General features: G+C 52.3%; 1 protein-coding gene across 6 annotated transcripts in view; it reads right to left on the reverse strand.

Moving 5' to 3' along the window:
• rb1 (retinoblastoma 1) overlaps positions 1–20,580 on the reverse strand; it is a 295,784-nt gene extending 275,204 nt beyond the window's left edge. For 3 of the 6 annotated variants that reach the window (XM_086006458.1, XM_086006457.1, XM_086006456.1), the window contains exon 1: positions 20,348–20,579. In XM_086006458.1, the coding sequence (XP_085862584.1) occupies positions 20,348–20,403 (56 nt within the window). In that variant the 5' untranslated portion in view covers positions 20,404–20,579. Of the gene's footprint in view, positions 1–20,347 lie in introns of all 6 variants that reach the window. The other 3 variants (XM_086006462.1, XM_086006461.1, XM_086006459.1) reach the window with 2 other exon arrangements.
• Positions 20,581–22,221: the final 1,641 nt, after the last annotated feature.

Below are 22,221 nucleotides of genomic sequence, written 5' to 3' on the forward strand. Positions count from 1 at the left end.
CCTCTCCTCGCCCCCCCTCCTCTCCCTCCCCCCTCCTCTCCCTCCCCCCTCCTCCTCCCCTCTCCCTCCTCCCCTCCCTCTCCTCTCCCTCCCCCTCTCCCCTCCTCTCCTCTCCCTCCCCCTCTCCCCTCCTCTCCTCTCCCGCCCCCTCCTCTCATCCTCTTCCCGCCCCCCCTCTCCTCCCCCTCCCCCCCCTCTCCTCCCCCGCCCCTCTCCTCCCTCTCCCTCTCTCCCCCCTCCTCGCCCCCCCTCCTCTCCTCGCCCCCCCTCCTCTCCCTCCCCCTCCTCCTCTCCCTCCCCCCTCCTCCTCTCCTCTCCCTCCTCCCCTCTCCCTCCCCCTCCTCTCCTCTCCTCCCCCTCTCCCTCCCCCTCTCTCCTCTCCCCCCCCCTCCTCTCCCCCCTCTCCTCGCCCTCTCCTCGCCCCCCCTCCTCTCCCTCCCCCTCCCTCCTCCCCCTCCCCCTCTCCCCTCCTCCTCCTCCCGCCCCCCTCCTCTCCCTCCCCCTCTCCCGCCCCCTCCTCTCCTCCCCCTCTCCCGCCCCCCTCCTCTCCCTCCCCCTCCTCCTCTCCCCCCTCTCCTCCCCTCCTCCCTCTCCTCCCCTCCTCCCTCCTCCTCTCCCCCCTCTCCTCCCTCCTCTCCCCCCCCTCCCCTCCTCCTCCTCCTCCTCTCCCCTCCCCCTCCTCTCCCTCCCCCTCCTCTCCCTCCCCCTCCTCTCCCTCCCCCTCCTCTCCCCTCCTCCTCCTTCCCCTCCCCCTCCCTCCTCCTCCTCTCCCGCCCCCTCCTCCTCCTCCTCCTCCCCCTCCTCCTCCTCTCCCTCTCCCGCCCCCCTCCTCCTCCTCTCCCGCCCCCCCCTCCTCCTCTTCTCCCGCCCCCCTCCTCCTCTCCCGCCCCCCTCCTCCTCCTCCTCTCCCTCCCCCCTCCTCCTCTCCTCTCCTCTCCCTCCTCCCCTCCTCTCCTCTCCCTCCCCCTCTCCCTCTCTCCCCCCTCCTCGCCCCCTCCTCTCCTCGCCCCCCCCTCCTCTCCTCGCCCCCTCCTCTCCCTCCTCTCCTCCCCCCTCCTCCTCTCCCTCCCAATTCACAATTCACAATTCAAATCGCTTTATTGGCATGATAAGTTACATCTTATGTTGCCAAAGCATCAAAATACATTTATGGTTTACCACATAAACGCAGTTCTATTCATACAGTGTATAAACAGGTATATCCCTGAGTGTATAAATATACATTCGCATTGTTTATATATATTCTTTTCCCCCTCCTCCTCTCCCTCCCCCTCTCCCTCCCCCTCCTCCTCTCCTCTCCCTCCTCCCCTCTCCCTCTCTCCCCCCCCTCCTCTCCCCCCTCTCCTCGCCCCTCTCCTCGCCCCCCTCCTCTCCTCGCCCCCCCTCCTCTCCCTCCCCCCTCCCCCTGCCCCCCCTCCTCTCCCTCCCCCCTCCCCCTCCTCCCCCTCCCCCTCTCCCCTCCTCCTCCTCTCCCGCCCCCCTCCTCTCCCTCCCCTCTCCCGCACCCTCCTCTCCCTCCCCCTCTCCCGCCCCCCTCCTCTCCCTCCCCCTCTCCCGCCCCCCTCCTCTCCCTCCCCCCTCCTCCTCTCCCCCCTCTCCCTCTCCCCCCTCTCCTCCCTCCTCTCCCTCCCTCCTCTCCTCCCCCTCCTCCCTCCTCTCCCTCCTCCTCCTCCTCCTCTCCCCTCCTCCTCCTCCTCCTCTCCCTCCCCCCTCTCCCTCCCCCTCCTCTCCCCTCCTCCTCCTCTCCCCTCCTCCTCCTCTCCCGCCCCCTCCTCCTCCTCCTCCTCCTCCCCCTCCTCTCCCTCTCCCGCCCCCCTCCTCCTCCTCCTCTCCCGCCCCCCTCCTCCTCCTCCTCCTCTTCTCCCGCCCCCCTCCTCCTCCTCTCCCGCCCCCTCCTCCTCCTCTCCCTCCCCCCTCCTCCTCTCCTCTCCCTCCTCCGCTCCTCTCCTCTCCCTCCCCCTCTCCCCTCCTCCTCCTCTCCCGCCCCCCCCTCCTCCCCCTCCCCCCCTCTCCTCCCCCTCCCCTCTCCTCCCCTCTCCCTCTCCCCCCCTCCTCGCCCCCCTCCTCTCCTCGCCCCCCCTCCTCTCCCTCCCCCCTCTCCTCTCCTCGCCCCCCTCCTCTCCCTCCCCCCTCCTCCTCTCCTCTCCCTCCTCCTCTCCTCTCCCTCCTCTCCTCCCCCCTCCTCCTCTCCCTCCTCCCCTCTCCCTCCTCCTCTCCTCCCCCTCTCCCTCCCCCCCTCTCCTCTCCCCCTCTCCTCTCCCCCCTCTCCTCGCCCCCCTCTCCTCTCCCCCCTCTCCTCGCCCCCCTCCTCTCCTCGCCCCCCCCTCCTCTCCCTCCTCCCCTCTCCCTCCTCCCCCTCCCCCTCTCCCCTCCTCCTCTCCCCTCCTCCTCCTCCTCTCCCGCCCCCCTCCTCTCCCGCCCCCCTCCTCCTCTCCCGCCCCCCTCCTCCTCTCCCGCCCCCCTCCTCCTCCTCCTCTCCCTCCCCCCTCCTCCTCTCCTCTCCCTCCTCCCCTCCTCTCCTCTCCCTCCCCCCCTCCTCCCCCCCTCTCCTCCCCCTCCCCCTCTCTCCCTCCCTCCTCGCCCCCCTCCTCTCCTCGCCCCCCCTCCTCTCCTCGCCCCCCCTCCTCTCCCTCCCCCTCTCCTCTCCTCTCCCCCTCCTCTCCCTCCCCCCTCCTCCTCTCCTCTCCCTCCTCCTCTCCCTCCCCCCTCCTCCTCTCCTCTCCCTCCTCCCCCCTCCTCCCCCTCTCCTCTCCTCTCCTCCCCTCTCCTCGCCCCCCTCCTCTCCTCGCCCCCTCCTCTCCTCCCCCTCTCCTCGCCCCCCTCCTCTCCTCGCCCCCCCTCCTCTCCCTCCTCCCCCTCCCCCCTCCTCCTCCTCTCCCGCCCCCCTCCTCCTCATCCTCTCCGCCCCCCTCCTCTCCCTCCCCCTCTCCCGCCCCCCTCCTCTCCCTCCCCCCTCCTCCTCTCCCCCCTCTCCTCCCCTCCTCCCTCCTCTCCCCCCTCTCCTCCCCCTCCTCCCTCCTCTCCCTCCTCCTCCTCCTCCTCTCCCCTCCCCCTCCTCTCCCTCCCCCTCCTCTCCCCTCCTCCTCCTCTCCCCTCCTCTCCCCTCCCCCTCCCTCCTCCTCCTCTCCCGCCCCCTCCTCCTCCTCCTCCCCCTCCTCCTCCTCTCCCCCTCCCGCCCCCCTCCTCCTCCCCCTCTCCCGCCCCCCTCCTCCTCCTCCTCTCCCTCCCCCCTCCTCCTCCTCCTCTCCCTCCTCCTCTCCCTCACCCCTCCTCCTCTCCTCTCCCTCCTCCCCCTCCCCTCTCCCTCCTCCTCTCCTCCCCCTCTCCCTCCCCCCCTCTCCTCTCCCCCCTCTCCTCGCCCCCTCTCCTCGCCCCCCTCCTCTCCTCCCCCTCTCCTCGCCCCCCTCCTCTCCTCGCCCCCCTCCTCTCCCTCCTCCCCTCCCCCCTCCTCCTCCTCTCCGCCCCCCTCCTCCTCATCCTCTCCCGCCCCCCTCCTCTCCCTCCCCCTCTCCCGCCCCCCTCCTCTCCCTCCCCCCTCCTCCTCTCCCCCCTCTCCTCCCCTCCTCCCTCCTCTCCCCCCTCTCCTCCCCCTCCTCCCTCCTCTCCCTCCCTCCTCCTCCTCTCCCCTCCCCTCCTCTCCCTCCCCCTCCTCTCCCCTCCTCCTCCTCTCCCCTCCCCCTCCCTCCTCCTCCTCTCCCGCCCCCTCCTCCTCCTCCCCCTCCTCCTCCTCTCCCCCTCCCGCCCCCCTCCTCCTCCTCCTCTCCCTCCCCCCTCCTCCTCTCCCTCCCCCCTCCTCCTCCTCCTCTCCCTCCCCCTCCTCCTCTCCCGCCCCCCTCCTCCTCTCCCTCCCGCCCTCCTCCTCTCCCTCCCGCCCCCCTCCTCCTCTCCCGCCCCCCTCCTCCTCTCCCGCCCCCCTCCTCCTCACCTCCCCCCTCCTCCTCTCCCTCCTCCTCTTCCTCCCCCTCTCCCTCCTCCTCTTCCTCCCCCTCCTCTCCCGCCCCCTCTCCTCCTCATCCTCTCCCGCCCCCCTCCTCCTCTCCCCCCTCCCCCCCTCTCCCCTCCCCCTCCCTCCTCCTCCTCTCCCGCCCCCTCCTCCTCCTCCCCCTCCTCCTCCTCTCCCCCTCCCGCCCCCCTCCTCCTCCCCCTCTCCCGCCCCCCTCCTCCTCCTCCTCTCCCTCCCCCTCCTCCTCTCCCGCCCCCCTCCTCCTCTCCCTCCCGCCCTCCTCCTCTCCCTCCCGCCCCCCTCCTCCTCTCCCGCCCCCCTCCTCCTATCCCGCCCCCTCCTCCTCTCCCGCCCCCCTCCTCCTCTCCCTCCCCCCTCCTCCTCTCCCTCCCCCCTCCTCCTCCTCCCTCCTCCTCTCCCTCCTCCTCCTCCCCCTCCTCTCCCGCCCCTCTCCTCCTCATCCTCTCCCGCCCCCCTCCTCCTCTCCCCCCTCCCCCCTCCCCCTCCGTCCCCTCCCTCCCCCCCCCCTCCCCCCTCTCCTCCCCCTCCTCCCTCCTCTCCCCTCCTCTCCTCCCCCCCCTCCCTCCTCTCCCCTCCTCTCCTCCTCCTCTCCCCTCCCCCTCCTCCTCTCCCTCCCTCCTCCTCCTCCTCCTCTCCCCTCCCTCCTCCTCTCCCCTCCCTCCTCCTCCCCCTCCTCCCCCTCCTCCCCTCCTTCCCCTCCCCCTCCTCCCCTCCTTCCCCTCCCCCTCCTCCCCTCCTTCCCCTCCCCCCGCCGCCTCCTCCTCCTCTCCCGCCCCCCTCCTCCTCCTCCTCCCGCCCCCCCTCCTCCTCCTCCTCCTCCGCCCCTCCTCCTCCTCCTCCTCCTCTCCCGCCCCCCTCCTCCTCCTCCTCTCCCTCCGCCCTCCTCCTCCCTCCTCTCCCTCCCTCCCTCCTCCCTCCTCCTCTCCTCCCTCCCCTCCCTCTCTCCTCCCCTCCTCCTCCCCCCTCTTCCTCTCCCTCCCCCTCCTCCTCTCCCTCCCCTCCTCCTCCTCCTCCTCCTCCTCCTCCCCTCCCCTCCCTCCTCCTCCTCCCCTCCTCCTCCTCCCCTCCTCTCCCCCCCCCCTCCTCCTCCTCCTCTCCCTCTCCTCCTCCTCTCCCTCTCCTCCTCCTCCTCCCTCCCCTCCTCCTCCTCCTCCTCCTCCCTCTCCTCCTCCTCCTCCTCCTCCCTCTCCTCTCCCTCCCCTCCCCCTCCTCCTCCCCCTCCCCTCCCCCTCCTCCTCCTCGCCCTCCCCTCCTCCTCCTCCCCCTCCCCCTCCTCCTCTCCCTCCCCCTCCTCCTCCTCCTCTCCCTCCCCCTCCTCCTCCTCCTCTCCCTCCCCCTCCTCCTCCTCTCCCTCCCCCTCCTCCTCCTCTCCCTCCCTCCTCCTCCCCCTCCCCCTCTCCCTCCCCCTCCTCTCCCTCCCCCTCTCCCTCCTCCCCCTCTCCCTCCTCCCCCTCCTCCTCCCCCTCCTCCTCCTCCCCCCCTCTCCCCCCCTCCTCCTCCTCCTCCCCCTCCTCCTCCTCCCCCTCCTCCCCCTCCTCCTCCTCCCCCTCCTCCTCTCCCTCCTCCTCTCTCCTCCCCCTCCTCCTCCCCCTCCCCTCCCTCCCCCCCTCTCCCTCCCCCCCTCTCCCTCCCCCTCCTCCTCCCCCCCCTCCTCTCCCTCCCCCTCCCCTCCCTCCCCCCCCTCCCTCCCCCCCCCTCTCCCTCCCCCTCCCCTCCCTCCCCCCCTCCTCCTCCCCCTCCCCCCCCTCCTCCTCCCCCTCCCCTCCCTCCCCCTCCTCCTCCCCCTCCTCCTCCTCCTCTCCCTCCTCCTCCCTCCTCCTCCCCCTCCCCCTCCCCCTCCTCCTCCTCCTCCCCCTCCCCTCCTCCTCCTCCCCCTCTCCTCCTCCTCCTCCCCTCCTCCTCCCCCTCCTCCTCTCCCTCCCCCTCTCCCTCCTCCTCCCCCTCCTCCTCCTCCCCCTCCTCCTCCTCCCCCTCCCCCTCTCCCTCCCCCTCCTCCTCTCCCTCCCCCTCTCCCTCCCCCTCCTCCTCTCCCTCCCCCTCCTCCTCCTCCTCTCCCTCCCCCTCCTCCTCCTCTCCCTCCCCCTCCCCCTCTCCCTCCCCCTCCTCCTCTCCCCCTCCTCCTCTCCCTCCCCCTCCTCCTCTCCCCCTCCTTCCTCCTCCCTCCTCCTCCTCCTCCCTCCCCCTCTCCCTCTCCTCCCCCTCCCCCTCCTCTCCCCTCCTCCTCCCCCTCCTCCTCCTCCTCTCCCTCCCTCTCCCTCCCCCTCCCCCTCTCCCTCCCTCCTCCTCTCCCTCCTCCCCCTCCCCCTCCCCCTCTCCCTCCCCCTCCGCTCCCTCCCCTCCTCCTCCTCCCCCTCCCCCTCTCTCTCTGCCTTTCCTCAGAGCCCGGACGCGGTGAGCCGAAGCCCCCGTGTGCGGATCAGCGCCGGCCGGTGTGTGGCCTAGCGCGTGAGGCCCGGCCGGACTCACCTTAGCTGAGGTCGCGCTCCGGGCCAACGTTGACGCACGCGCTGACTCCCGCCCCGCCAGCCTTTACTAAGATGGCGGCGATGGCTACGCTCGGCTCAGTCCCGCGCCGCCAGCCTTTACCAAGATGGTGGCGATCGCGGGGCGGGCCCAGCGGGACGGAGGGTGCCTAGCTCGGGCGTGGCTGGCGAGGAGAGGCCGAGGCCTGCAGGTGGGGTAACCCGCCAAGGTTGCGGCGCCCGGTAGAGGCAGCGAGTCAAGGGGAAAAAAAAGGGTGAAAGGTAGGAAAATTAATCAGCTTAGAAAAAATATTTACAAATGAATTTACTTTTTTGAAAAACAATTTCCCCTCCACACACACAGAAAGTGGGAAAATAAACACAGAGAAAGTGGAAAAATAAATCAATAGTTAGAAATCAAGATGGTGGCCACTCACCTCAGCTCAGAAGGATTAGGTCCACCCACACACACACAATGAACCCCCCCCCCCCGTGATGCACCGATTGGTCAACCATCACGTCACTCAACGCTAATGAGTGGAATGTTGCAGTTTTTTGAACCTTTTTTGTATACTGTCGGAACAATTTTTGTCTGACCAAAAAGTAAATACGCCTATTAGACTCCCCTAATGATAAGCTTTTTGATATAACATGCGTGTAGGTACGCTCTATAACTTTTGAGTGTATGACAGGACAGGACCAGACCAGACAGGAGACATTATTATATATATAAAAATATCTGTAATGTGAAGGCTTCTAAAAGGAAACAGCCAACTTCATTTAATTCATGCACAAGCGGTAAGACCACGTAGTCAAGTTTTTGCATCCAACTCTGTACTGTTGTTGGCGACAGAAATTCTGCATAAACTACTCTGCGCAGTTAGAACAGAAAAGCATTAAAGCTGGAGACAAGATCTTCATGTTACAACTGTTGCTTCCAGCTCCAATTCAAAACAATTCCTCCATGACGCATGGATCATTCAAGTAAAGGGCTGTACCAGCTACAAAGGAAGTTCCACTTACAATTCCAGGAACACAATCAACAGAAGGATATGCCGATAGGGACAGATGAAGTAGAGTGGGAGGAGGCTCGTTTGGAGCATAAACACTGGCATAGACCAGTTGAACCGAACGGCCTATCTCGGTGCTGTAAATGCTATGTAATTCAATGCAAATACTACAGAAAAAAAATTATAAATGCTAGAAATCTGATTTTAAAAAGGGAAAAATCAATACAATTACATTTTATACTGGAGTCAAATGAACTGTATACTGAAAATGTTACAGCTTGAAAACTTCAACATTGGCTTGTCATTAGTCACTCTCGCTTGTTTCAAACTGATACAAATCGTATAATAATCAGTAGCACTGATTATCGCCAGAGGTAAAAGGGAGATACTGAAGTGTGCAGAATAAAGTAAATGCTGAGCTACAGTAGTGAGGGACTGAAGAGACAGTCAGAAAGTATCTGAGCAAGTGTAAATGTTCAAAGATTGTCGTGATTTATCACCCCCGCTAACAAATTAATTGAATCTGACACCTTTTTTCTTGCAACCAAACTTCACACAAGTCGTTTGCGATATGTAGCAGCATGAAATACCACTTTTAAAACATTTCAAATTCAGACTGAGGCAAGATATGATACACAAACTTAAATCAGGAATCAGCATCTGTGGAGAGAACAGAAAAGTTCATGGTTTTTAACATCTTTTTAAACCAGATCAATCAGGAGGCTGCATTTAGCAAATCTCGCAGGATTACATCGTGATTGCTGGCGGCTGCATGAGACACTACCAAAAAAAAATAGGTTATTCATTTCCTTGCTGCTGTTGGGACTCTGATTCAGAGTTAATTGGCTTAAAATGCATAAGATGATTGCATAGTGTCAAAAGCTGATCAAACACTCTACCAACTCTACTGCAAGTTATACCATAAACACCTGTCTCTGTTAAGCAGTTGCTGCAATAATGTATTTTAATGTTAGGAGTGCCACAAATTAATTTGAATATGGAAAGGATTGGGGAATGACTTACATTGAGATGATTTTACTTAAAGTGTGCCCACAAAGCTGGAAGCAGCAGGTGTGTATTCAGACCAGACAAGTACATTTGTTTACTGTTTTTTCAGAACAGCCAGCAACAATAAGTACAATAGCAAAATACTGCAGATGCTGGAAATCCGAAATAACAACAGAAAATGCTAGAAAAACTCAGCAGGCCAGACAACATCCCTGAGAGTCAACGTTTCAGGTCGAAACCCTTTGTCAAGACTGAAGAAGCACAGGAAATGATCAGATTAAAAGACCAGTTTGGGGGCTGGGAGAGAATAAAAGAGAAGTGAAGAGACATTAAGAGGTATTCAAAATGAGACGAGATGGTGATAGGACTAGTGGAGACAAAAGACAAAAGATTAGGAAATGCGCTGGCAGAATGGGAGACAGCTGCCATGTAGGAGAGAGAAAAAGGGGGGGGGGAAAAGGCCAAAACAAAGGTATGGATAAAAAATATAAGTAAAAATGTAATGGGGGCCGAGGTTATGATCTGAAATTGTTGAACTCGATATTGAGTCCGGAAGGCTGTAAAGTGCCTAATCGGAAGATGAGGTGCTGTTCCTCGAGTTTACGGTGAGCGTCCGTGGAACAATGCAAGAGCCCAAGTACAGTGAGGTCGGAGTGGGAATGGGCCGGTGAATTAAAATGACAGGCGACCGGAAGCTCAGGGTCATCCTTATGGACTGAACGGAGGTGTTCCGCAAAGCAGTCACCCAATCTGCGTTTGGTCTCCCCAATGTAACTCATATTACAATAAGTAACTCATTATCCCATTTCAGATTCCCATGAGGCATTCACATCCGAGCTTGGGAATGACAAACTTCATGCATACTTAGCATGAGATTGTCTGCCTCTGCCCCTATCTCAACCACCTGTCACTGGACTCATTCATGCCTTTGTCACCTCCAGACTCAACTGACTATTCAATACTCCCCTGGCTGGCCTTCCATCTTTCACCCTCCATAAACTTCAGCTCACTCAAATCTCTGCTGCCTGTATCTTATCCTGCACCAAGCCCCAATTACACATCATGCATGTCCTTGCTTACCTACACCTCAAATTTTAAAAATCTGATCCTCATGTCTAAATCCCTTCATGGCCTCACCCCACCTTATCTCGAACCTCCTCCAACACTACACCTCCCCTCACATCCCCATGAATGCTGTGCCCGATTCCAGCCTGCTATGCATCCCCACCTATCATTAACGGTCGTGCCTTCGGCTGCCAAGACCCCGATCTCTGAAATTCCTCCCAAACCTCTCCAGCTCCTTCTCCTCCTTTAGAGCTCTTCTTACAACCCACTTCTTTGACCAAACTCAACCCCCAATAGCTCTTTTGGTTTAGCATCCATTTTGTCCTTGCACCTCTGAAGCACATGGGACATAATTCTACGTTTAGGGCAGTATATAAATACAGGATGTTGCCAAGAGTCCCCTCTGGGATGTGGGAGCTGCATTAATTGGTAGGCCAGTCAGCCAATCGCTGATCAGGAGTAAAGTCAGAAAGATAGCCCTTCCAATTTTAATTCCTGCAAATACAGGAATTAAAATTACAAAAGGGACCACTGTTGAAGGTCAGTTCTAACAAAGGCTGCAAGGCACGACCTTGGCCATGGCTGGAAACAGCCAGTCAGTTTTTACAGCCAGTCAGTTTTTACAGCCAGAGGCGGATTAGAAAAAGGAAAATTCTAAAGAGTGAGCATCCAGCACACCAATCAGCATTGCGTACCATGCTTTTGTATGTTATGGGAAGTGGTATAGGGAAAAAGTAAAAGATCTGGAAATACTAGCCTGCCCAGTCACATGTATTCCATGCTGTGTCTTACTAAAGTATTGTTCGGTCCACTTACCAAAAGGTTGGAGAACCGAACGTGTGAAAAAGAGTTCAGATCACAAAGAGATATTGTTGTTGCATTCCAGGTTACAATAGTAACCAAGTAGGCATTGGGCAGTGTAGGCTCACTCTTGAATGCAAGGACCAATTCCAGGAGTGAACCCAAGAGAATATCTAAGGCAGACCCAAAATCTCTAACAGGGGGACATACTGTCACAGGTAAAATAAATAGTTACTTCAATATTTGATTTAATCAAGTATGATAGGCAACCCCATCTTCAAAGGGAAGGTATCCTCAAAACTTGGTGGTGACTGTAATTGTCCAATTACTGCTGCATTCGAAACACATCAGAAAGAAGAGAAGAGCTAACAAATGCCTGTTAGGTATATTCCAATGAAGGCTGTCACCACAATCAAAGACATGGCTGCTATAGAGATCATTGGACTACACAAGGCTACTTTACAAAAGGAACTGCAGTCAAACATTTTAAGGATTCTAGATGGTTTGTAGAACAATACAGTTTTATCTGTATAGTATTGCCTAGTTCATACATTACTGCATACTTGGTTGAAGTGTAAATACGAGAGCAATTTTAACCTGTAAAACTCCTGTCCCAAGTACTCAACAACAACTTGCATTGATATAGCACCTTCAGTGTCAGCCATAGCTCAGTGGGTAGCACTCTCTCCTCTCGAATCAGAATGTTGTGGGTTCAAGTCTCACTCCAGAGACTTGAGCACAAAAAAAACATCTAGGTTAACGCTCCAATGCAGTGCTGAGCGAGCGCTGCCTTTCAGATGAGACATTAAACCGAGGCCCCATCTGCTCGCTCATGTGGTCCTAAAAGATCCCATGGCACTATTTCAAAGACGAGCAGGGGGGTTCTCCCCCGGTGTCCTGGCCAATATTTATCCCTCAATCAACATAATAAAAAAAACAGATTATCTGGTCATTATCACATTGCTGTTTGTGGGAGCTTGCTGTGTGCAAATTGGCTCCCATGTTTCCTACATTACAACAGTGACTACATTTCAAAATTGTTTGGAATGTCCCGAGGTCGTGAAAGGCGCTATATAAATGCAAGTCTTTCTTTTAACGTACTTAAAATGTCCCAAGGCGCTTCCCAGGAACCTAATCAGACAAAAATTGACACCAAGTCAAAGGAGGAGATACGAGGACAGGTGACTAAAAGCTTGGTCAATGAGGTAGGTTTTAAGGAGCATCTTAAAAGGAGGAGAGAGGGGTAGAGAGGCGGAGAGGTTTAGGGAAGGAATTCCAAAGCTTAAGGCCTGGACAGCTGAAAGCACAACTGGCAATGGTGGGGCAAAAGAAGTGGGGGATGCACAAGAGGCCAGAGTTGAAGGAACGGAGAGTTCTCCGAGGGTTGTCTGGCTAGCAGAGGTTACAGAGATAGGGACGGACAAGGTCATGAAGGGATTGAAACACAAGGCTAAAAATTTAAAAATTTGAGGCGCTGTTGGACTGAGAGCCAATGTAGATCAGCAAGCACAGGGGTGATGGGTGAACAGATCTTGGTACGAGTTAGGATACGGGTAGCAGAGTTTTGGATGAGCTCAAGTTTATGGAGGGTGGAAGATGGATTTGAAGATGACTTCAGCAGCAGGTGAGCTGAGGCAGGGGCAGAGGTGGAAGTAGGAGGTCTTTATGATGGCAAGGAAATGGGTTCAGAAGCTCAGTTGAGGGTCAAATAGGATGCCGAGGTTGCAAACACTCTGGTTCAGCCTGAAACAGTGGCCAGGTAGGGGAATGGAAATGGTGGCTAGAGAACGGAGTTTATGGGCTGGGCTGAAGACAATAACTACATTCTTCCCAATGTTTAATTGATATAATTCAAATTGATAGCGGGCATGCTATATAAATTCCAGTGTGCAGCATTACTGCAAAATAAATGTAATCAGTAGCCCTGGGTAACGCAATCCAAACTAACATTCCCTGGTCATAAGGGGTGTGGTTTGCACATGAAAAATCAGGTACAGTATAGTCTTTCAAAGGGAAACAATGTTTAAAACTGAACTGTGTCAATATACTTCAAATAAAGCAGTACAAATGTGAGAATATGACCGTAATACAGAGTAGGAATTAAGAATGTTTTACGTGTATGTTATATGATGTGGATTTGGTTTGAAAGGTGCACATAATTTCCTTAAGGAGCCAATGAGTTAAATACTTCAATTACAACAAAATAACCTGCTGGATAATCACCTCAGGAAAGAATATTAGCAGACTTCTAAGGATCCCCATCATAACTTCCAATTGAATGGCATCTACCCAAGAGAAACAGTGCTATCCTAGCAGAAAATGTTTGTGTACAATAAATCTAATGCTAATAAATCTACAAATACAGAAAGACAACAGCGCACAATAAATCTGGCCAAGACAAACAGATTTTATGACCGCCTCCCCCCCACCCCCCCTGCCACCATCCCAAAGAGATTGCCTCGGGTTCATGGCCCAGTTTGAAAACCTGTGGGTCTGATCAGAAAAACATCTTGGAACCGCCCAATCGGTTTCCAGTAAAAACACCAAACACTTGATGTCACCTGCAAATGCACTAGTTCACTGGGCATGTGTGGAAAGTGTAGAACATTTAGCAATTACATGATCAGATAAATGCCAGAAAACGCTGGACAAACTCAGCAGGCCAGGCAACATCCATGGAGAGGGAAACAGTCAACGTTTCAGGTCGAAACCCTTCGTCAGGACTGAGAAAAAAAAGCAGGAAATGAAACAGATTAAGAAGCAAGTTAGGGGACTGGGAAATGGGGGAGGGGATGAAAGAACAAAAGGGAAGGTCTGGGAGGGGTGAGGAGACATTAAGAGATATTCAAAGCAAGAGACGAGATGGTAATGGGACAAGTAAATATTTGCTTCTTAATCTGTTTCATTTCCTGCTTTTTTTCCTCAGTCCTGACGAAGGATTTCGACCTGAAACGTTAACTCTGTTTCTCTCTCCACGGATGCTGCCTGGCCTGCTGAGTTTTTCCAGCATTTTCTGTTGTTATTTCGGATTTCCAGCATCCGCAGTATTTTGCTATCGTATCGGATAAATGCCATTTACTTTACAAGCAAGAAAATGGCCAAACAGGACCACTGCAGGAAGATATCAATGGACTGGTCAGAAGTGGCAAATGGAATTCAATCCGGAGAAGTGTGAAGTATTGCATTTGGGGAGGGCTAACAAGGCAAGGGATTACACAATAAATGGTAGGATGCTACAAAGTGTAGAGGAACAGAGGGACCTTGGAGTGCATGTCCACAGATCCCTGAAGGTAGCAGGGCAGGTAGATAAGGTGGTTAAGAAGGCATATGGAATACTTTCCTTTATTAGCCGAGGCATAGAATATAAGAGCAGGGAAGTTATGCTTGAACTGTATAAAACACTAGTTAGGCCACAGCTGGAGTACTGCGTACAGTTCTGGTCACCACATTACAGGAAAGATGTGAGTGCACTAGAGAGGGTACAGGGGAGATTTATGAGGATGTTGCCAGGATTGGAGAATTTTAGCTATGAGGAAAAATTGGATAGGCTGGGGTTGTTTCCTTTGGAACAGAGGAGGCTGAGGGGAGACTTGATTGAGGTGTATAAAATTATGAGGGGTCTTGATAGAATGGACCTATTTCCCTTAGCAAAGGCCAATAACCAGGGGGCATAGATTTAAAGTAACTGGTTGAAGGATTAGAGGGGAGTTGAGGAGAACTTTTTTCACCCAGAGGGTGGTGGGCGTCTGGAACTCACAACCTGAAAGGGTGGTAGAGGCAGAAACCTTAATCACATTTAAAAAGTAATTGGATATGCACCTGAAGTGCTGCAACCTACGAGGCTACAGACCAAGAGCTGGAAAGTGGGATTAGGCTGGATAGCGGGATTAGGCTGGATAGCTCTTTTTCGGCCAGCACGGACACAGTGGGCCAAATGGCCTGCTTCTGTGCTGTAAATTTCTATGATTCTAATAGGTTTTCTTTGCAGTATCAGTAGAAAGGAGTGCCAGGCTCATGGTATTTCAATCCTGTGTACCAGGAGCAGGAGTTCAAATTAGGTACAGGACTATAAAAATGAAATGCTGCAAATGCTAGACATACACAGCAGGTCAGTCAACATCTGTAAAGAGAAAAGACAGGTTATGATGTTTCAGATATTTATCCCTCATCAGACTGAAATGTCAATCTGTCTTTTCTCTTTACAGATGCTGACTGACCTGTGTATTTCCAGCATTTGTGGTTTTTATTCCAGTACAATACTACCGATTATATATCTGTAACACTAGTAGATCTCCTAGATACTACGCATAATAAGTCTGAGGATGCACTGTTTTATAACAATTTGGGTTGTTATCAATATAGTGTGACAGGGAAAATGTTACAGGAAGCAAGTGTGACATTTACAGGAAGTCAATGCTATACGCAAGGCTTATAACATATTGGGGCAGAAATTCCTCCCCAAACGTGTGAGTACGGAAGGGGTACTCACGCGTCTGGCCGGAGGAAATGCCGGTTTTCAGCATGCACAGCGCATGCGCTGAAAACCGGCATTTCCTCTCCTCTCACCCAAGAGTTGAAGAGGCTAGCACGTGCGCTGTAGGGGGCAGCGCGTGCGTCTTGGATTTCCTCTGTTTTGGGGGATTTGCGCATGTGTAAAGCACACGTAAGTATTTATTTTTACAGGTAAGTGGTGTTTTAGTGCAATTTAGAATTTTTTTTCCACAGGTTTATTATTTTAAAGAATCTACAATAAGGTAAGTTTAGTTTTAGACCTTTTTTATTAAAAATTTATTTTTTTTACAAAAAAGAAATTGTTTAAATTATTTTTTTAAACTTATTTATACTTAATTTAATGATTGGGATGTTTTTTTAAATTTTATTTAAAGTTTAAGTAGTGTTTTGGGGTGCAGTACTTCTCATGAGTTTGACAGTTCTTACTCTCAAACTTATGAATGAAGTTTCCCCTCCCCTGATTGGCTGAAGTGTGCTCACCTGATCCCAGCCGGCACATCGCACTAACTACGCCGCTGGGTCAGGTTAGCACAGCGCGCCGACATCAGAACCTGGCCACTGACAGGAAATCCACTGCGGGCCAGGTTTCAGATGTCGGCGCGCCGGGTGAGTGCACATCGGGGGCTTGCACGCGCGGCAAGCCCCCGACACCAAGTTCTGGGCCATTATAGATACAGAAACCTTGTGCGTTCATTGACAAGCCCCTCTGTTATTTGCTCACTCTTTAAGCTGCGAACACCTGAGATTATGCTGCTAGCATTAATTTAGCCTTTGGTTAAAACACATCAAGGACAAAGAGTTCTCCCCCAGCCCTGCCCCCTTTCTGTAAACAGAGTGGCTATTGACAACACGGTCGCCCTGCATTATAATGACCATTAACACTGTCCAGCGCCACAACGACTTCTGACACTGCAGCTGCCCATGTCGCGCTATGGGCCTGAGGATTGGGATCTTTTTAGAAATCAGCAAAGGGGGACCAAGAAATTGATAAAGAAAGGGAAAATGGAATATGAGCACAAACTAGCAAAAAATATAAAAACGGATTGTAAAAGCTTCTATAGGTATGTGAAAAAGACTGGCAAAGGTAAATGTAGGTCCTTTACAGTCAGAAACAGGAGAATTTATACAGGGAAACTTTTTTTTAATCTGGCACGGACGGGACCGACGTGGTGCCGGTTCATCAAAAATTCCGGATAACCGAACGCTATAGTAAAAGATACGGAGCGGAGAGCTCCGTATAAAGCAACAAACCCTGTTGCTTAGCTTTAAAACAATGGCCACAAGTTGCAAGCATCTCTGTAGCTTAGCAACAGCTGCAGCCACACCCTTGCACAGCAACACATGGAGGAAGGCAAGTAATAAAAGTTACCTGAACCTACTCCTGAATTTTGCCGGTTAACCGAGATTTCTGGTTATTTAGGTGCCGGTAAATCTAAAGTTTCCTGTAATGGGGAATGAGGAAATGGCAGAGAAATTAAATAAATACTTTGTTTCCGTCTTCACGGAGGAAGACACAAAAAAACTCCCAGAAATACGAGAAAATCAAGGGTGTGGCAAGAATGAGGAACTTAAAGAAATTATTATTTGTAAAAAAACAGTACTAGCAAAATTAATGGGACTAAAAGTCGATAAATCTCAAGGATCGGATGACCTACATCCTAGGGTTTTGAAAGAGGTGGCCATTGGGATAGTGGACGCATTGGTTGTCATCTTCCAAAATTCTATAGATTCTGGAATGATTCCTGCAGATTGGAGGATAGCAAATGTAACCCCACTATTTAAGAAAGGAGGGAGAGAGAAAACGGGGAACTACACGCCTGTTAACCTCACATCAGTACAGGAAACTCTCGATTTACCGGCACCTAAATAACCGGAAATCTCTGTTAACCGGCAAAATTCAGGAGTAGGTTCAGGTAAGTTTTACTTCATATTAGACTCCGTTCCTGGATCTGTGGCCATGTAACCGGGGTTCCTGCACCTGTTGCTATGCAACAGGGATGCCTGGACGTGTGGCCGGGGTTCCTGCACCTGTTGCTATACAACAGGGACACCTGGATCTGCGGCTGTGTACGGGGCTCTTGTACCTATACCTCTCTGTAATCCAGACTTTTTGATAAACCGGCACACGCCGGTCCCGGATAAGAAGTTTCCTGTAGTTGGGAAAATGCTGGAATCTATTATAAAGGATGCAATAACTGGGCACTTAGAAACTAATACAGTAGTAAGATTAGGCAGAGTCAACATAGATTTATGAAAGGGAAATCCTGTTTGACAAACCTATTGGAGTTCTTTGAGGATGTAACTACTGGAGTAGACAAAGGGGAACCGGTAGATGTGGTGTATTTGGATTTTCAGAAGGCCTTCGATAAGGTCCCACACAAGAGGTTGGTGAACAAAATTAGGGCACATGGAATTGGGGGTAATATACTAGCATGGATTGAGAATTGGTTAACAGACAGAAAACAAAAGTAGGGATAAACGGGTCTTTTTCAGGATGGCAGGCTGCGACTAGTGGGGTACCGCAAGGATCAGTGCTTGGGCCCCAGCTATTCACAATCTATATCAATGATTTGGATGAGGGGACTAAATGTAATATATCCAAATTTGCTGATGATACAAAGCTAGGTAGCAGTGTCAGTTGCGAAGAGGATGTGAAGAGGCTTCAAGGGGATGGCGACAGGCTCAGTGAGTGGGCGAGAACATGGCAGATGGATTATAATGTGGATAAATGTGAAGTTATCCACTTTGGTAGAAAAAACAAAGGCAGAGTATTTCCTAAATGGTGAAAGATGGGGAATGCAGATGCTCAAAGGGACCTGGGTGTCCTTGTACATGAGTCACTGAAAGTGAATGTGCAGGTGCAGCAAGCCATTAGGAAGAAGATTTGAGTACAGGAGTAAAGAAGTCTTATTCCAATTATATAGGGCCTTGGTGAGACCACACCTGGAGTACTGTGTACAATTTTAGTCTCCTTACCCAAGGAAGGGTATACTTGCCATAGAGGGAGTGCAACAAAGGTTCACGAGATTGATTCCTGGGATGGCAGGACTGTCGTATGAGAAGAGATTGAGTAAACTAGGCCTGTATTCTCTTGAATTCAGAAAAATGAGAGGGGATCTCATTGAAGCATCCAAAATTATTACAGGGCTTGATAGGATGGATGCTGGGAGAATGTTTCCCTTGGCTGGGGAGTCTTGAACCAGGGGCCACAGCCTCAGGATAAAGGGTGGGCCATTCAGGGCTGAGATGATAAGAAATTTCTTCACACAGAGGGGAATTCTCTACCCCAGAGGGCTGTGGAGGCTCAGTCATTGGGTATATTCAAAACAGAAGTCGATAGATTTGATGTACTCAGCATCCAATACATTAAAAATGGTTTATCTAGCTGCCACTTAACTCAGTCTGTCATGAGATAGCTCGGTGTTAAAGTGAGTAGCTACCATTTACTGTAACAACCCAAGAACAAAGGGATTTAGCACAGGTGAATATCATTTGGATTTACAAACCCAGCTACATAAACCAAAGTACAGTTATAATGGGAAATGCACAAAAAACATATGCATCCAATCACAACAATTTAACGTAACAAAATATCCTACGGCATTTAACAACGGTGAAAAACAGACACCACGCAGTGAAGTTAAACAAGTAGTTTTTTTTAAGGGGACATTTAAAGGTATGGAGAGGGTTCGACAAAACAGAGGGATTTAGGCTTTGTGGAGCCAAGAAGACTGGCGGCCATGTCATGAAAGGTTTAGGGTGGGAGGGGATGCAAGACCATGAGGCTCGGAAGAGCAAAGAATACATACTGGTAGATAAGGTTAGAATGTGGAATTAAATGTGGTGGGATGGGGAAGGAGTGGTAGTTGGTGAGCGGGAACTGGACTTAGTGAAAATAAGATGCCTGTGGCCGGGCTCTGGTCCAGTGGAAGCTGCCGTGTGGTGGAACTTGGTAGATCAGTGAGAAAGACATTGAAGAAGTTGAGCCCGGAGGTGACGAATACATGGTTGAGTTGTGTTGGGTAGGGTAGTGGGGGTTTTGTCAGCAATTGTGATTGCAAGATGGGGCAGCAAAGGATGATGTGCAGAGGTGGAGAAGATGTTCTTGATGGCAGCTAGAATGTGGGGTTTCAAGCTTCAGACAAGATCAAACAGGAAACCAAGCTTGCACACTGTCAAATTCAGCCTGATCAAGAGAGGGGGATGGAATCATGATCTGCAGTACTCAACTTGTGGCGAGAGCCTAACAGAATGACTTTGATCTTTACAATGTTAAGCTGGAGAAAGTTATTGCTCATCCACAGCTTAGCATCAGACAAACAATCAGACAGCACAGTGGTGGTGGTGAAGGGATAGAGCTGATCTTCATTAGCATATAGATCACAGCTGACCTCAATTTTATGTGACCATATCGTCCAGAAGTAGCATGTAAAAAAAGGATCAAGAACAAAACCTTTCGGTGACTAAGTGAGGATGGGAAAATGCACTCAGAAATGTGTTCACTGCAGTGGGACATACAGGAGCAGAACCAGAGAGGCCAGTGCAATGGAGGTGAGCGAAGTCCCACTTCAGAGATTCGAGCACGTAATCTAGGCTGACATTCCAGTGCAGTACTGAGGAAGTGGTGCACTGTTGGAGGTGCCATCTTTCAGATGTTAAACGGAGTCTGTCCTCTCAGGTGGACGTAAATGATCCCATGGCACTTTTCTGAAGAGGAGCAGAAGAATTCTCTCCGGTGTTCTGGCCAATATGTATCCCTCAACCAACATCAATAAAACAGATTATCTGGTCATTATCTCATTGCTGTGTGTGGGACCTTGCTGCGTGAAAATTGGCTGCTGCGTTTCCTACATTACAACAGTGACTACATATCAAAAGTACTTAATTGGCAGTAAAGTGCTTTGGGACATCCTGAGGTCGTGAAAGGCACTATAGAAGTGCAAGCCTTTATCTTTTCAATGGAAATTCTAAGAGTTAAAAGACTGGTGTTAATCAATGGTACATTATACTGTATTTTAGATATTATTGATTACCCCTCATTTAAAGCCATTAAAAACACTGCATGCACTAGGCATCGTATTTTTGAAGCAAAAGACAGCCTGGTGCAACTTGTGGAGGGCGACGCTCTTTTCAACTATCATAGCAGCAAAAAGCAGGCTTGAAATACATATTTGGTCCAACAACGTTAGGGATGACAGCAGGGGGCTCCTGAGCCCTGTCACTGCAATGACAGTCCCAATGTGAGAGAGAGAAACAGATCAATACAGAGGGCCGCAATCACACCGAAAGCTCCCGGGGCGATGTACACAATTAAGTGCAGCGGCTGGTGCGCAGTGAAGAGCCAGAAACACCCCTCCGCGTTAAAGCTAAAAGAGCCAAGAGAAGGGAAATGAAGAGCGACGCAAGCCTCTCCACTCAGGCAGACCCGGGCAGCTTCTTGAAAGCCGCTTGTTGGTAAACACCGAGCACGGGGCCCCGGCTTCCTGCTGCGGTGGTCAGGCCGCCGACCGGACCTGGGTCCTTACCTGCCCGGAGAGCTGCTTTCCTCAGAGTCATACACGACCATTTTCTTGGGAGGCATGGCGCGAGGGAAAGGGGCAGCGGCCGCTTGGCTCGAGCCCGTCGGCCGGCTTCCAAGTTTTTTAAAAATGCTGTTCGCACTCGGAACCCAACCGCGCCAAACTCGCGCCGCTTCCGGCTTGTGTGTCACCGCCACCGGCTGCGCTCTCCCTGCGTCACTTCCTTAGCACCGCCGGGAGCGGACAGGCAGGCCCGAAATGAAGTGCGTCCTCTCCTGGAACGTCCATCAGTGGTTGCCAGTCAGGTTTTACACATCACATACTGCACGTACCGTTGCAATAGTTGATTTAAAAATAAGAGGTCGGTGAACGCCGTCGACCATTTTACATGTATGGAATGCGCCCTTCCCTAAATCCATAGGAGCAGCGAGTGAAAATATGACCCCCATGCTTGTAACACTACAGAAAATAAAGTGGCATTCATTTCCCCCTCCCTTTGATCCATCCCATTGGCTGTCGGATCTGCCAGTGTTGCTCTTCAATGTTTTAAATTTTAAACATATCTCTCGATAATTCCTATACTGTTAGGGCTAGGGATTGGTGTTAGGGTTAGAAACTGCTATTGACATTGGGGAGACCAAACGCAGATTGGGTGACCGCTTTGCAGAACACATCCGTTCAGTCTGTAAGGGTGACCCCGAGCTCCCAGTCGCCTGTCACTTTAATTCTCCGCTCCACTCCCACTCTGACCTTTCCACCCTTGGCCTCTTACATTGTTCCAGTGAAGCTCAACATAAGCTCGAGGAACAGCACCTCATTTTTCGATTAGGCACTTCACAGCCTTCTGGACTCAACATCGAGTTCAACAGTTTCAGACCATAACCTCTGCCCCAATCATTTTTTTCTCTCTCTCTTACATGGCAGCTGTTGATGATTCTGCCAGTGCCATTTACACTTCATCTGGAGTCATCTTGTTTCATAACTTGTCCCATTACCATCTCCTTTTGCCTCTTAATCTCTCCTGCCTTCCATCCTATCACAGACCTTTTGTTCTTTCCTCCCCTCCCCCCTCTCCCTGCCCCTACACTTAAAAACCTGTTACATCTCCAATTTTTTCCAGTTCTGACGAAGGGTGATCGACCTGAAATGTTAACTCTGTTTCTCTCTCTACAGATGCTGCCTGACCTGCTGAGTATTTCCAGCATTTTCTGTTTTTATTTCAGATTGCCAGCATCCGCAGTATTTTGCTTTTGTATTGATAACCCTGTTGTCACTAGGCGCTTCCATTTGCATCGCCTATTATCCTTAAGGTTTTGTTGACTGATTCAAAGTTCAGTCATGACATCAGAACTGAACTGGTCAGGAGCATATGAATAAAAAGCAATTACAAAACTTCCAATGAGAAACTACTAAGGACTTATAAATATAACCAATTCTGAATCTTAAATGACCAATCAGGAGAACCTACCAATATAAAAGAGAAGGCAGACTGATCAAATCACTCAACATATTCTTTTCCAAATTCTTTGAGCCACAACAAATCAGCTCAGTTACCGCGCAGTTGGTGGAAAATCCACCAATAAAAGAACAGAAACATAGGAAATAGGAGCAGGAATCGGCCACTTGGCCCCTCGAGCCTGCTCCGCCATTCAATAAGATCATGGCTGATCTTGGGCTCAAAGCCACTTCCCCATCCACTCCCCATAGCCCTTCACTCCCTTATCTTGCAAAAATCTGTCTATCTCCACCTTAAATGTATTTAATGACCCAGCCTCCACAGCTCTCTGGGGCAGAGAATTCCACAGATTTACGACTTTCTGAGAGAAGAAATTCCTCCTCATCTCGGTTCTAAAAGGGCGACCCTTTATTCTGAAACTGTG

The sequence above is a fragment of the Somniosus microcephalus genome, chromosome 14 (genome assembly GCF_052327205.1).
Source record: "Somniosus microcephalus isolate GS21.2 chromosome 14, FLI_Smic_1.0, whole genome shotgun sequence".
Classification (NCBI taxonomy): Eukaryota; Metazoa; Chordata; class Chondrichthyes; order Squaliformes; family Somniosidae; genus Somniosus; species Somniosus microcephalus.